The sequence below is a fragment of the Herpailurus yagouaroundi genome, unplaced genomic scaffold (assembly GCF_014898765.1).
Source record: "Herpailurus yagouaroundi ecotype Mexico unplaced genomic scaffold, PumYag 187, whole genome shotgun sequence".
Taxonomy (NCBI): Eukaryota; Metazoa; Chordata; class Mammalia; order Carnivora; family Felidae; genus Herpailurus; species Herpailurus yagouaroundi.
Window position 1 is genome coordinate 26,106,671 of NW_024412418.1, and position 15,571 is coordinate 26,122,241.

General features: G+C 36.8%; 1 protein-coding gene across 5 annotated transcripts in view; it reads right to left on the reverse strand.

Moving 5' to 3' along the window:
* LUZP2 (leucine zipper protein 2) overlaps positions 1–15,571 on the reverse strand; it is a 510,394-nt gene that overhangs the window by 89,506 nt on the left and 405,317 nt on the right. For all 5 annotated transcript variants that reach the window (XM_040495599.1, XM_040495596.1, XM_040495595.1 and 2 more), the window contains exon 8: positions 1,800–1,874. In XM_040495599.1, coding sequence (XP_040351533.1) covers positions 1,800–1,874 — 75 coding nt within the window. The remainder of the gene's footprint in view (positions 1–1,799; positions 1,875–15,571) is intronic.

The following is a 15,571-nucleotide window of genomic DNA, read 5'->3' on the forward strand; positions in this document are numbered from 1 at the left end:
CTGATCTATAATTTTCCATGTGGAAAATTTTTAAGTCATTATCCCTACAAATATTGCTTCTGTTTGTCATTCTTTCTTGGACAACAGTTATAAATACTTTAATTTTTTTTTGAATTGATATACATTTCTTATTCTCTTTCTATTTACTTTCCACTTATCTGTACCTTCTCTATATTAGTAAAGGTATTGGACACTAACTGTCCTTACATTTTACTTGTCTTCAGTTCTATTATGTCCAATCATCCAATCTTCTACTGAGCAGCATTAAAGTCTTAATTATGTGCATTATATTGTTCTAATTCTAGAATATCTACCTGATTTTTTATAGATTCTGAGTCTAGTGAAATATTTTATCTTTTTTTTCTGTTTTGATTACTTTCCACTATTGTGACACACACACATCATCTTTGTAAAATTTTTGTTTTCTCATTTCAGTCTCTGAATCAGTTCCAGTTACGCTTTCCTTGTTTTCTTTTTGTATACTGATCAGATTGTATTCCCTCTCCACATGTCTAGAATGCTTTCATTACATGTCAAACACTGTGTATAAATGAACCAAAAATTCCCCAGATAATATCTTCCACAAGAAAGGGTCTACCTTTCCAATGTTAGACAGAATGATGGCTGATAATTCCAATCCAATCAAGAACTTATCTCAGGGGGATATGTTGAAGGCCTAGTAAAATGCAGATTACTCTTGGATAGCCCTGTTACTTTCCAAGATTTTGATGGAGAATAATGTGGTGTTTGTCTCCTTAAGTCTAAAATGCTATGACTGATTTCTCAGATTCAGAGTTTCCTATATTAACATGTGCTAGATATATGACCTAATTATTACAGAAAATTGCATTGGGTATTTGATAAATGGGTGTGAGGAAACAAAGAGATTATTTTAAAATAACTCTACTCTTTTGTTCTGAATGAATTATAGAATAAAGGAATATTTACTTACCATAATTTTATAAACTTGATTTAAAAGTGAAAAAAAGAGAGGCATTAAGAAATGTTGCCAGATACCATAATTCTGAATTATAGAATCAATTTATTCCTCTACGTTTCCCTCTCCATATGCCAATGGCCTAGTCTCCATGTATCTCTCATATGAAGAGTACTGAAAAGCACAGGTAGACATCATATTTGAGTTGTGGTTTATCCTGGCAACACATAATCGTAACACAATGAAAGATTAATAAAACCAAAATGAAATAGGTAGGGTGAAAAGAGGTGAAGAAAATCTTTTGGAATTAGTGGTGATGGCAGCACAACTTTGTGAACTTTAAAAATGCAAGTGTCATGGCAATGAATTATGTTTAAGAAAAGCTGTCCTAAAGATGGACAGTCACCCACACTTTCATTATCTTGGTTGGGACAGATTTGTTTAGGACAGCTACCTTCCTGATTCATGACTCTACCTCCAGAACTCTGATTTAAAATTTCCAAAATAAAAAGTGTCAATGACTACTTCCATTTGTTTCATAACTCATTCAACCAGAGTTAATGCATGGCATCTTTGTTGGTGCTTTCAAGCATGTTTATTCGTAGTATTATAGAACAAATGTACCAGTAAGGTGGAAAATGAAGCCATGAACTCACAAGGCTGAACCTTGAGTCAGTTTACTGTAGCAGCAAAAACAAGGAAAGAATTGGGTTCCCAGGAGAATATCAAGTACTCATGAATTCTATAACCATCTTCCAAGCATGGCATCTGGAACTGCATTAATAAATCAAGTGAAGCAATAGGTATACCCTAGTTTTGCTGCTAAAACTGAAGTTGTAATGATTCATGGATGTAAACTTACCCGGTCAAGAGCTGCTTTCTCCAGCTCAATTTTGGCCACAGCTAATTTTCGTTCCAGATCAGTAAGTTGTTGGGCCTGTAAAATGAAAAAAAGCAAATCTTTTTAAGTAAATTCTATAATGTCCCTTTTTACTTTAAGCATCTTTCATTCATTGCAAAGAATAAAAAAAAAAATACCTTGTGAAATCTATTTACAACTCAGGTTAAAAGTTTTGTATTATATGTGGTTAAGCTTCAGAAAATGGTTTGTTCTGGATTAATACACACTAAATTCTTTACTGGACCAACACATCTAGTTGCTGAGTTCCAGTTCAAGTCCCTGAAAATACTCTGAAATAAATCAGTTATGTTTCTAGTTGTTCTGGACTGAATTTTATTTCCCTAAAATTCATATGTTGAAACTCTACCTCCTCCCACCACGTGGTTGGACTTGGAGACAAGCCTTTTACAGAGGTAAAAAAGGTGAGATGAGGTCATAAAGGGGTGACTCTAATCCCGTATGACTGATGTCCTGATAAGAAGAAGAGACACCAGAGACCTATCTCTCTCCATGCTCACCTGGAGTAAAGGCCATGTGAAGACACAGTGAGACGGCACTCTCTGCAAGTCAGGGAGAGCCCTCACAAGAAAACAAATCTGCCAGCACCATAGTCTCACATTTCTTGCCCTCAGAATGGTGAGAAAATAAATTTCTGTTGTTTAAGCCACCCAGTCTGTGGCTTATGTTATGGCAGTCTTTTGTTATGACAGCCTGAGCATCTAATTAACAGCACGTCAAAGACAAGAAGATATATGCTGGTGACTTCTGGAATGAAAGGAGTCTCTCTTCTTTATCAGAGCGAATAAACAGCATATATTTTTTAAAATTTTTCTTGGTAATATTGTATAAGGATGTTTACGTCTAAGTTCTAATAGCCTCATTTCTAGAAAACGAGAACATCATGAGGCTAAAATTGCCCTAGAGAAGAAAGCAGAGCATAGAAAATAGCAAATAAATGTATTATAGGATCTGGTGAATGAAAACTTCTCAACCAAACCACACATGAAATCAAATGAACTTTGCATTTTCATTAACGTGAGTAAATAAGATTGATTTTTCATTAATTAAATTCTTGTTAGATATTTATATTTTGTCATTTAAAAATAAAAGATCCCAATCTTCTGCTTACAGTAATTGGTCTTGGCCTAGTCCTTGTCCATAAACAACTATAAGCTAACTATGTCAGGTTGTGAACCAGGAAATATGGAAAACTCACTGCGTGAGAACTGTCACTATACCAGACTTTTTGCATCAGGGCAATTTCCTGACCTAGCTGCAAGGGCTGTGGCCCAAGCAGATCACTGTAATTGCACCGAGCTGTGGAGGCAGAGATCAGAGTTTGGGGATGATTAAATGCCTACGGTGTACTGGGAAAAGGAGCAGAGATAGAGGGAGGCAAGCAAGGGCAGCACTTCTAAAAATCAGTTTGTGGGGGTGTTCCTGAAAATCCTTGGCTGAGAAATGGGCTGCACATACACAGGGTGATATATTACACAAGGCTAATCACAAATAACTGTTATATGAGCAGAACAAAACCCACATCAGAGATTGAGCCTTGCAGAAGGATGTTAGCATTCTAGACACATTCATAAGCCTTATTTACACACCATAGGCAACAAAGGAACAGCCATGCACGAGAGCAGTGGTTGGCAAATTAAAACCCAAAGCCCAAATCTGGCCCACTGCCTGTTTTTGTAAATAAAATTTTATTGGAACACAGCCACCTTTATTTATTTATGTATTGTGAACTGTTGTGCTACCATGGTAGAATTGAGTACCTGCAATGGAGACCATATAGATTGCAAAGAGTGAAGTATTTGTTATGTAATCAATTCTAGAAAATATCTGCTGAGGCCTGCTCTAATATAAAATCTGCTTTCGGCCTACCTGAACTATATCTACATCAAAACCTAGATAAGATTCTGGGAGGTCAAGGTGGGGACAGAGTTTTGGAGGTTTAGCTCAGTCAAGTGAGAAGAACTTAGATATGATATTGGACATTAACATATATGCACTTACAAAGTATAAAGCCAACTCTACATCAAGGCAATACCAGTATTTTAACTGCATTATTGGACAAAAATTAACAAGCTTAAAAAGCATATAAAAATCCAGCATCTTTCTAACGTATAAATGACAATGTCCAGCACAGAATAAAATCTTACTAGGTATTCAGAGAAATGAAATATATGACCTAAAGTTAAACAAAAGAACAGATAATGGTAGCCAATGAGCCTGAGGAAACAGCTGAAGAAATGAAGCTTTCAGCAGAAAACCACCCCTTTCAAGTTTATTTTTATGCCAGATGAATTTTATAGAATATGCACTATGTCATTCATGTTACTAAAAAAAAAGTCTTAAATATGTAATGGAACTTGTATTGTGTATGTAGAATTGATATGAAAGAAAAATGGAGACAAAGATATAGGCCAGGAGGGAGAATGAGTTTCCACCCATCCACTATTTACCATTAGAGATAGATGGTAGTCGTGGGCAAATCATCTTTAATGCCCAAACATCTCCTTACAGATTTTTGTTCTTTATATTAGTCTTGGGAATCATGACAGCACTTTCTAGCTACTTCCCCAGTACTCTACTTAGCTTTTTGGTTCTTAACTAATGAGTCTTAGACTCTGAACCACACATATAGAAAGTATAAAACATTCTATAAAACATCTAGAAGTTTTATTCATCATGACTATCACTAACAATAAAAATTGCATTCATGAAAGGTGGATATCAGATGATTCCTTTTATACTGTGCATTGGGAAGTTTCTGTGATCTATATAAATCTGGATTGAACATATTGCTTTGAAATTTGATCTAGAAGTATCTCATTTTTCTTTACTGTCATATTTATCTACGTCATGAAGATAAAAAAAACCTTTCTTAAATTAGTATGAATCTATTTTATCTTTGTCTATCATGAATTTTCTAAGAGAAAATAACTTCTAGGAGTAATGATTCTAGATAATAATATAATATGTAATTTTTCATTTGCAATAGCTTGAGAAAAAAATGGAGGTTGTCTACTTTGTGCCTTTTTTATGGCAGGTATCATCAGTTCAGTATATACTATCTTAAAATGCTGGATGAGGAGTGGTCCTTCAAATTACATAAATAGCTTACTACTTAATCTTATTAGTTAATGGTTACTTTAAATAATTATGAGTTTATATAAACAATGAGATACCACCTCACACCTGTCAGAATGGCTAAAATTAACAACTCAGGAAACAACAGATGTTGGCAAGGATGCAAAGAAAGGGGAACCCTTTTGCACTGTTCGTGGGAATGCAAACTGATGCAGCCACTCTGGAAAACAGTATGGAGGTTCCTCAAAAAATTAAAAATAGAGCTACCTTATGACCCAAAAATTGCACTACTAGGTATTTATCCAAAGGATCCCAAAGTGCTGATTCAAAGGTATACATTCACCCCAATGTTAATAGCAGTACTATCAACAATAGCCAAATTATGGAAAGAGCCCAAATGTCCATCTACTGATGAATACATAAAGAAGATGTGGCATAAAAATACAATCATGGGGCTCCTGGGTGGCTCAGTTGGTTAAGCATCCGACTTTGGCTCAGGTCACGATTGCACAGTCTGTGAGTTCAAGACCCACGTCAGGCTCTGTGCTGACAGCTCAGAGCCTGGAGCCTGCTTCGGATTCTGTGTCTCCCTCTCTCTCTGCCCTTCCCCTTCCCCTGCTCATGCTCTGTCTCTGTCTCAAAAATAAATAAAAACATTAAAAAAATTTTTTAAAAATACAATTAAATACTACTTGGCAATGAAAAAGCATGAAATCTCACCATCTCCAACAATATGGTTGGAACTACATGTCATTATGCTAAGCAAAATAATTCAGTCAGAGTAAAACAAGTATCATATGACTTCACTCATATGTGTAATTTAAGAAACCCAACAGATGAACATAAGGGAAGGGAAGGGAAGGAAAAATAAGATACAAACACAGAGGCAGGCAAATGATAAGAGACTCTTAAACACAGAGAACAAACTGAGGGTTGCTGGAGGGGACATAGGTGGGGGGATGGGTTAAATGGGTGATGGGCATTAAGGAGGGCAATTTTGGGGATGAGCACTGGCTATCATATCTAAGAGATGAATTACTGGGTTCTACTCCTGAAGCCAAGACTACACTGTATGTTAACTCACTTGAATTTAAATAAATAAGTAAATAAATAAATAAATAAATAAATAAATAAATAAATAAATAAATAAACAAAATATAAAAATTTTTCAAAATAAAGTGTAAATATGCAATTACTCTTTGAAAAAAGAATACATACACACATACATACTTTGTGAATATAAATAAAGTATAAAATACTTTCTGCTTCTGTATTATTGTATTCATGGGTATTTTTGGTATTTACATATATTTTATCTGATATGTTTCTGTATTTTTGTTTTATTCTCTCTTTGCTAATACATAGTGATAAGCCCCATTTAATAATCATAAATACCATTTTGTAATTACCATGGTGTGGTAGGCACATGTCCATTCCCATATATTACCTCCCAAATGCTATCATTAAACCTAGGAGGCAGATAGTATTACCATCTTTGACTAATTTGGAAAACGGAGCAGAGAGAATAGACACAGAACTAGAGTGAAGTTTTGGTACCAAGTATGCCTGACTCCAAACATACGACACTAAGCTACTTTTACAGTAATGGTTTAAAAGCTAAATTGGGCAACACAGGTCCTGGTATACCTACAAAGTAGACAACTTCACTCATGGCTCAGTTTCAACTGCTTTACATCACATTGCTTCTTAAACCTTTCTGTATTCATCATTAGAGCTATCAGTGTGTATTCTACATAGTCAGAAAACAAAATTATATTGGTGTTCTATTTGAAATCAGAGGCACTTTAACTTCACTGGTGGAATTACAAGTGTTTTACTAGGCTCTCAGAAGAGACAGAGATATTTTGACCCCAAAGCATTATATGATGTGTCAATGGCATTCTTTATAGTTTACTGAATAAAGAAGATTTCTTACACACCTCAGGGTCTTCACATGTACCTGCTCTTTCTACTTAGAATCATGGAAAATTCTCTGTTACCCTGTTTTCCCTGGTAAATTCCTACTCATCCTTTTTGAAGCCCAGTTGAAATGCTGATTCTCATAGATTGAAAACATAATTTCATCATTCTTGTTATATTCTTTGTGAGATATTGTATTTTTTATATTACTTTTACCAGTTGTGATTCTTGAAATAGAAAATGATTGGTATGATATGGACACAACCCAATAAAATCTGACTCTGCTCTGAATGCTGGAACAAGGTTCTGAGAGTTCTTTGCTTGACAGGTGTCAAGTAGTCAAGCAGTCCCTAAGCAGCAGCACTTTGGCAGCTCCTAAGCAGGCTTGCCATATCCCCATCAATTCAGCAAGGAAGGAGACAGGAGCCCAAATAAATTTGGACAGTTTATTACTCACACTGAAAACATAAGGAAGATCAGCATGGTGTTGGGGCTCCATGTCTTTAGTATCACTGGATGACATCAAACCAGGGTGCCATATCAAAGGCAACATATGTCTCTCTGCCATTATGGATCCAACTCCAAACTACAGCAAAGCCATTTAGAGCCCACAGCTATACCCAAAGGAGGAACAGAAGTGTAATATGGAAAGTCCCACACCTTAATGACATTAGGATGGCAAATAGGAAATTGCTACAAGGCAACCTCCTATGAGATAGGGAGGCAGATGAGAAACAGTTCTGTAACATCACCAAGTAAGACTACCTGTCTTTATATGTTCCATGGAAGGTCACAGGACATGCCCCCAAGACTTGAGTTAAACCCCATGCTAGCCTTGCCTATGTGATTTAAGTGTAGATGTACATGGTTATCAGGATGTTATGGCAGAGCCAACATGCTATAACAGGTGTTAGCCATTTATGGGTGAATGACAGCTAGGAGAGATGCCAGGAAAGATGAAGGGTTCAAGAAGGGCCAGAATGAAGGGGATAATAGTTATGTACCAGTTGGTACAGAAGTACTTTAATATTTGGACAATCTGCACATCTATATTAAAATATACTGGTTACATCAATCTCTACTTATTACAGTTGTCATCTATCCATTTATCTGTTTGTTAATGTCTCATTCCCTCATTGGACAACAGTCTCAGAACACAAATTGCTTCTGTTTTGCTAACCCTTGAATCAATAATTCTTAGATTAGTGATGGGTACCTAGGAGATGCTTAATAAGTATTAGATGAATAAATGAATGAACAAATGAGTACATTTGGAGCTGACACCATGTAGTGTACTAAGAAAACAGATTTCTTATCTTCCTCCAGAGAACTTAATTTGTTTTGTCCTCATTTGTGTCTGTAGAACCCCAGTGTTTACAAGAACTCTATACTTAATTGAACATTTTGAAGATAAAATTTTGAGTCCTTACTATTCCAGGCCACAGAATGCTTTTCTGGGAGCCTTTTCAGTCCATCAGGTAAATCTCTTTCCTCGCAGTTAATTGGCATGACAGGCAATGGTTACACTTCCTTCTAACAGGCACAGGAAGTGATGGTTTAACATTACTGACAACAGTGGTGAGTGGACAGAGATAAGATCTGGCATAAAATTTTGTAGATGTCAGGATTAAGTCAGTGGTAAATATTTTGAATAGGTGTATTTTTTTCCTATGTGAAATCTGCCTAAATGTCATGGTCCCCTCTATTTGTGCAAATCCTCCTGCCACTCGAAGGCTGGATGAAGCCAATTGCTTTAATTTTGTTACTGCCAAAGTACAGCAGCTTCTCTGGATGCTTATCCCAAACATTCTTTCAAAATTTTCATTCCACTAAGTAAATTTTGTTAAAAGCAGCAGGTACTGAACATCTACATACCAGCTTGTCAAATTCTCTACCACTCTAAATCTGAACTTTTTTTCCTTTAAATTCATTTTAATGCTAAAATTTTAGTAGAGACTTTTAATGTATTTCCATGACCTATTTCCCACCAGACTTATTTTGTTCTTTTCACTCAAATTTAAAAGTGGAACCCCAAAACACAGAATTTAGCAGTTAGAGAGTGAGCTAAACTCTAGGGAATACGTGAAGCCCTAGAAAGGTGGCAAATCACCCAGAGATGGAACAGAGTTTGCAACCTATGTGAATATCTCATTTCCCATGCAATCGTATATAACATGAGCTACCCTTTTTAGCACACTATATTTTTTTTAACATATTACATCATGCTTAACATCTGCTAGTCAAGTGCTATACAATTTCCACAATTTGACTATATTTAATAGTCAAACATCCAGGCAAAGTAACTGCTCCTTTCTGTTTTTCTAGATGTGCAAAAGTTTATGGAGTTCTAGCAAATGGTAGAGGATATGTAGAAGAAATATATTCAGAACCAGTTCTTGATAACTCCAAATGTCTCTGTCAAATGCCTCATCTCTTAATTCTTGGCTTAAGTGTCAGCTGCTTAATAAACCTATTCTAGACTCTTAACATCGTGAGCTGCCTTACTTCCCACCTGGAATTCTCAATCCTCTATAACTCTCTACTTTTTCTTTTTCTTAGAGTGCTTGACTTTTTAATATACTACATGGATTATGTTTTCTGTTTATTGAGTATTGCCTATCACACCTGCTTAAACGTAAGCTCTGCTAAGTTAGGAAGCTTTTGTTCACTGATGAATTATGTAAGTCCCCAGGAAAGTGTGAGGCAGCATTAGCCCCCCCCCAATTGTTGATTGAATGCATTATCATTACATTATAATATGACTGAAAAGGAGTTTGTAAGGATTAGAAACATTTTTGAATATGATCAGGACACATAAGTGGTGTTCAACAAAAGATAAAGATAATGATTTGGATAACAATCATTCATATTATTATAACTTATATTACTAATAATAATTTATTTTATGATTAAAGGGAGATATCTAATTTTTTATCAGGCTATTATCACATCATTTAATATTTAGTCATCTCATTACCAGACCTAAAATTCTGCCCAGACTCAGTTGCCAGTACAACTGTCAAATTGTTAACACATTGATGAGCTGTATTTGAATCAATTCAGGTTGATTCCACAAATAATTAGGAGTTCTCTACTCTGTGCTAATCAATATGCAAATTATAAGGACTATACAGATACATAAAATGTAGACTCCAAGAATGTGCACTGTAGTGGAGGATATGATGCATAAACTAACAATTATTTCCTATTTTAAATAGGGTATATGCTACAATAAAGGATGGTATAAAGTTCTGGTTTAAATTTTGACTTACTTTTGTTATATGCAGAGTGGCAAGAGAATATAGGTTTTCTTTCCATGCTATAGAAAACTAGTTCCCAAATTGTACCAGTAGATAGGATAAACTGATTGAAGATCTTCTGATATTTAATAGCATACATGATATTTTTTTCTTTAATGCTGAAATATATTTTACTTGAGCTAACTTAGGATAATGACTAAAGCCAGCAGTACAGACAAATCGACATCAACAATCACATAAATTTTACTGACTTTTTTAAAACAAATATTTATCATTAAATGATTATAATAAGGGGAATTGGAAACAGTCCTGAAATATAACCTTTAACGGCATGTGTTTGGTCTTTGTTTTAGGATTTACCAGCTTTAAGTTATTGACAAAGCCTTTACTTTCTCAAATCTGTTTTTTTCATTTGTCAGATGAGAATAACAGCATCAGTAAAAATTTATGGAATACTCACAATGTGCCAAGAACCGTGCTGATATTTAATTATGTTATTTTTTCAACTTTTATAAAACTAAGCACTATTGTTACACATAGCAAAGGAGGCAAGAAAACCTGAATGAGGCTACTCTTATATGGCCAAAGGTTACCTTACCAAATTTGGTGATTCAGACTCATTCCTGATTCTAAAACTTGTGTCTAGTTAAGACTATTTGTCTAGGATTGTATACTATAATGCACATTTTTGCTTCCAGTGATTACATTGTTCTGGACTTCACTGCTTCCCAAAGGTTAGTAAACTTCAGTGGGACATAAAATACGCTCCTTCCATTTGACCAAGAACAAAAATGTCGAAATGAGAATGAAAGTTTTCATGGCAAAATTATTTCAAGAAACCCCAGTATATATCACAGAACGAAAACCAGAAATTTTGCAATCACTGTCTTGATTAATTTTTTGTGTGAAAAAATGTGTCATAAAAACTTAGCGGTACAAATAATTTGGGGAAGATAATTAACCTAATCTCTCAGTGGAATTTCCTTCTTAATAAAATAGTGTTAACAAGTGTAACTACATCAAAGGGCTGTTCTAAGGCCTGACTGAGGTAAGAAATGCAAAAAGTTGAAGTACAAGTTGGTTTTGGTTCTGATTTTTTTTTTTTTTGGTATGTCTTTGGAAAAATTATCTAGAAGTTAGAGCTGTCAGTTTGGTTTGAGTAAAAAATTGTCTTTGTAACCCAATTCACTAGTTATATTGCTTCTCCAAAGACACCAAAAATAACAGCTTAATTTCTGTTGGCCTTTGTCACATGTCACTGGTCTATCCTCACAGTTAGAGAGGTTACATGTCTTGTCATTGTAGCTGTCAAAATGGGGGTCAGATATTTATTTTGCCGGTCTCGCAGCTGTCACTTTGCTTTTACCTACTTAGCCTCCATAGGGCTTCGTGTGTTTCTGTGTCAGTGACCATCTGAGTAACTCATACCTGGATGATGAATGAATCTTCTCAATCATACATTTTTACTAAACCTGGGAAAATTATTATTTTTTCTGGGCAATTTGGTAAACTAAATATTATAAGAAGTATTATAAGGTTTACTGCTCCTCATCCTTATGTGTTCCCTCTTCCCTCATTCATTCATCCATTAATTTTATTTCATTCATCAATTAGCTACTAGTCAACTCATTTGGCCATCATTTATCCTTCCACTTACACACTCCCTACCCTATTATTCATGCAGTTCTCACACATCCATCCACTTATCCATCTTCCCATTCATTCATTTCTCTGTTCATCTAATTATCCACTATGCATCCACCCATTTACTTCCTCAACCCAGTAACCTATTCAAACAGCTCAGAGCACTTAAGATGAAAAGAAAAAAAAAAGTAACCATTCTCCCACCCAAATCATCCAAGGCAGAATCGTATATGGCTTAACACGGGCTTCAGTGTTTTGACAAATGTACATATAAATTTGATATAAATCCAGCATTCAGAAACACCTCTTCAAAGGAAGCACACAGTATGGTTTTCACTGATTATCATGATCTCTGGCTATGCCTCAGTAAAACATATACATCCCTACTTATGCTTGACAATAGTATAAAAAGACAAAGACAGGAGTAACCTCAACATCACTACACTCAAAATGTTTCCCAAAGGAATGGAACATGGGGGGAGGGTAAGATTGATGTTGTTTAAGCTTATACACATGCAAGAAGTACCAAATAAACCAGAGATCTAATGAATATTATAATGAATATACACAAGGATATTGTACTGCAAACTTACTAAGACACTAAAACTTCATTATCCCAACCATTGAAAAGAAAGGGATAATTGGGGCGCCTGGGTGGCTCAGTCAGCTAAGCGTCCGACTTCAGCTCAGGTCACGATCTCGCAGTCCGTGAGTTCGAGCCCCGCGTCGGGCTCTTGGCTGATGGCTCAGAGCCTGGAGCCTGCTTCCGATTCTGTGTCTCCCTCTCTCTCTGCCCCTCCCCCCTTCATGCTTGTCTCTCTCTGTCTCAAAAATAAATAAACGTTAAAAAATTTAAAAAAAAAAAGAAAGGGATAATTATGTAATGGGACTAGAGGTACTAAATAGTGCTACAGTGGCAATCATATTACAATATATAAATTATCACATTAACATGTTGTACACCTTAAAATTACACAACGTTCTATGTTCAATATGTTCAACCTAAAAGTCACCGCCAAAAAATGTTTTATAAATGTAGCTGCTTAAATTAAACCAGTACAATCACTGATGTGAATGAAAAGAAAACAATATATCCTGGAGAGGCCTTATGTTTTTCAGTAGAAAAGAGATCAGATCTTCCTCCTCCCTCATAAGTAGTCTACCTGCTGAGTCCCATGATGCTGAGTCTTGACAAAGCACGCAGGCTGACGCACCTTCTAACGAGTCTGCCTTCCTCTAAGTTGTCTTCCCTCCTAAAACCAAAACATGGCTACGTGATTGTGTTCCCTTTAAAAGTTTTGATTAAAACATGTCACTGCCCTCCATTAGTATAGGACTGCTGTTGACAGACTTGTTTCTGTAAAGGGCCAGATAGCTTTAAGTCTCCATTACAACGGCTGAACTCTGTCACTATAGCACGAAAGTAGTACAGACGGTGCATAAACAATAGCTGTATTCCAATACCAGGGGACTTTTTTTTTGACTCTGTAATTGAATTTCATATTATGTACACACATCCTGACATAGTCATACATCCTGAAATTCTTTTCATTAAAAAAATCAATTAAAAATGCAAAACCCACTTCTAGCACACAGGCCATACAAAAAGAGGGAATAGGTTAGAATTGGCTATAGTTGGCTGACCAGTCTTCTGAAATAAAAGCCAAAATCCTGAATGCACCTTACAAGCCCTACATCATTGGAGTACTACCTATCATTCTAATATACTCCTCACCACACTCTCCTTCTGCTGGGTGTTCCAGGCACAGCACACTCTCAGATCCAGGCCCTTGGCTCACTCGACCACAGGGGGGCTGATATGTATGACCCTCCACTTTGAACTCTTACTCCACTGATCCTTTCTATCTAGTTAAACAGCATTTGCTTTTTTGTTTCATCTCAGCTATTACTTCCTCATCACAACTCCAAGTACATCCATTGACATTAAGTCTTTGAACATTAGGTGGATGTTCGTCTCCATACTTCTCTCTCTCTCTCTCTCTCTCTCTCTCTTTTAATCTCACACCTTAATCAGTGTGTAACTCTTCTGTTTCATCTACTAGGTCAGGTCATATGTCCCTGAGAACAGGCATCTGTTCTTGCATACCTATCCAATAGTTTGTATAGTGTTTGGCACACAGTTTTCCCCCCATATGTTATGTTGGATTAACCCATAATTATTTTCTGTGTGTCTGGTGCTGACCTGGAGACTAGAGATACAAAGAAAATAAAGTGTAATTGAGAAGTTCACTGACAATAGTAAGGTGAAACAAATAGGTATTTTTTTAAGTTTATTTATTTATTTGAGAGACAGAAAGCATATGTATGCACACAAGCTGGGAAGGGGCAGAAAGAGAGAGAGAGAGAGAGAGAGAGAGAGAGAGAGAGAATCAAGCAGGCTCCATGCTGTCAGCACAGAGCCTGATGCAGGGCTTGAACTCATGAGCCATGAGATCATGACGTGAGCCAAAATCAAGAGTCAGAGTCTTACCCAAATGAGCCACCCAGGTACCCCAACAAACATGTAATTTAAAAAGCATGCAGTAAGCACTAACATAGAGATATGGGGTGCTCATGGAACATTAAAGGATGGTCCTCCCCAGACCTCAGGGTGGAGACACAGGAGACAGCGCTAATGAGTATGGACCTTAATTGCATTTTGAAGACTAAGTAGGGCTGATGAAATTGATGGATAGGAAAGAGCTTGCAGAATTAGAAGGAGGAAGAGAGGATGGCCCCATACCTCAAACCTGGGGGTTCAGGAAATGTTTCTGGGAGGAGATAAACACCTGAGCTCACATTTTAAAATTGAATAAGAATTTGGCAAGAGGCCTGGGTGTCTCAATCGGTTGAGTGTCTGACTTTTGATTTCAGCTCAGGTCATGATCTCACAGTTCTTGAGTTTGAGCCCTGCATAGAGCTCTGAGCTGACAGCACAGAGCCTGCTTGGAATTCTCTCTCTCCCTCTCCCTCTGTTCCTCCCTTGCTCGCTTGCTTTCTCAAAACAAAACAAAACAAAACAAAACAAAACAAAACAAAACAAAACAAAACAAAAGAATTGGGCTAGGATTCCAGAATGTAAACTCCATAAAAATGAAGCAAGAGAATAGGGTTCCTATTCTCTATGCTCTGAGACTATGGTTGTGGTTTCACCCTGTCAGGGGCAGGCAAACCATATTTCTTCTTCCCCCCAAGGCCTGGTGAAAGCATTGTTCTGGGTATGACAAGTTGGGGCCTGATCACTTCCCCCCCCACCCATATCCCATCATAAGGCAGATGTTCTACCCTGTGGTACCACTCAGGAAGAAATAGGCACTTGTCCTCTGCACCTACCCTCCAGCCCCGGTGCAGTGATACACAGATTCTGCCCAAGGGGAGAGCAGACCATGAGGGCAATGAGCTCTGCAGATATTCCTCAAAGTGCAGCCTTCTGGAAAGGAGCTAAAAGAATTTCATGCCTAAAGGCACTGTAGAAAACAATGGAGATATTGCTGGAGAGGTTTAAAGAGGAATCGGTAGCCTCATTATACTTGTGGAAAAAGGGAAGGAACGGAACAGCCAGTTTCACAAGGAAAACCAGCTAGAGTCTGAAAGCGCCCTACTGGACTTACACATAATCCTGAAGGTCAAGAAACTACATGCACGTGCTAGGCTGTACCCACTCAGGAGAAATCAGATGATTTCTGGGATGAGATAGTGCAAGTGCTCCCTAAGCCACACACAGATTCATCAGCAAAGGGCTCCTGGAGCCTCAAATGGCACAATGGCTTTTGGCATGAACTCTGAGAAAACATTACCTGAATAAACAACTCT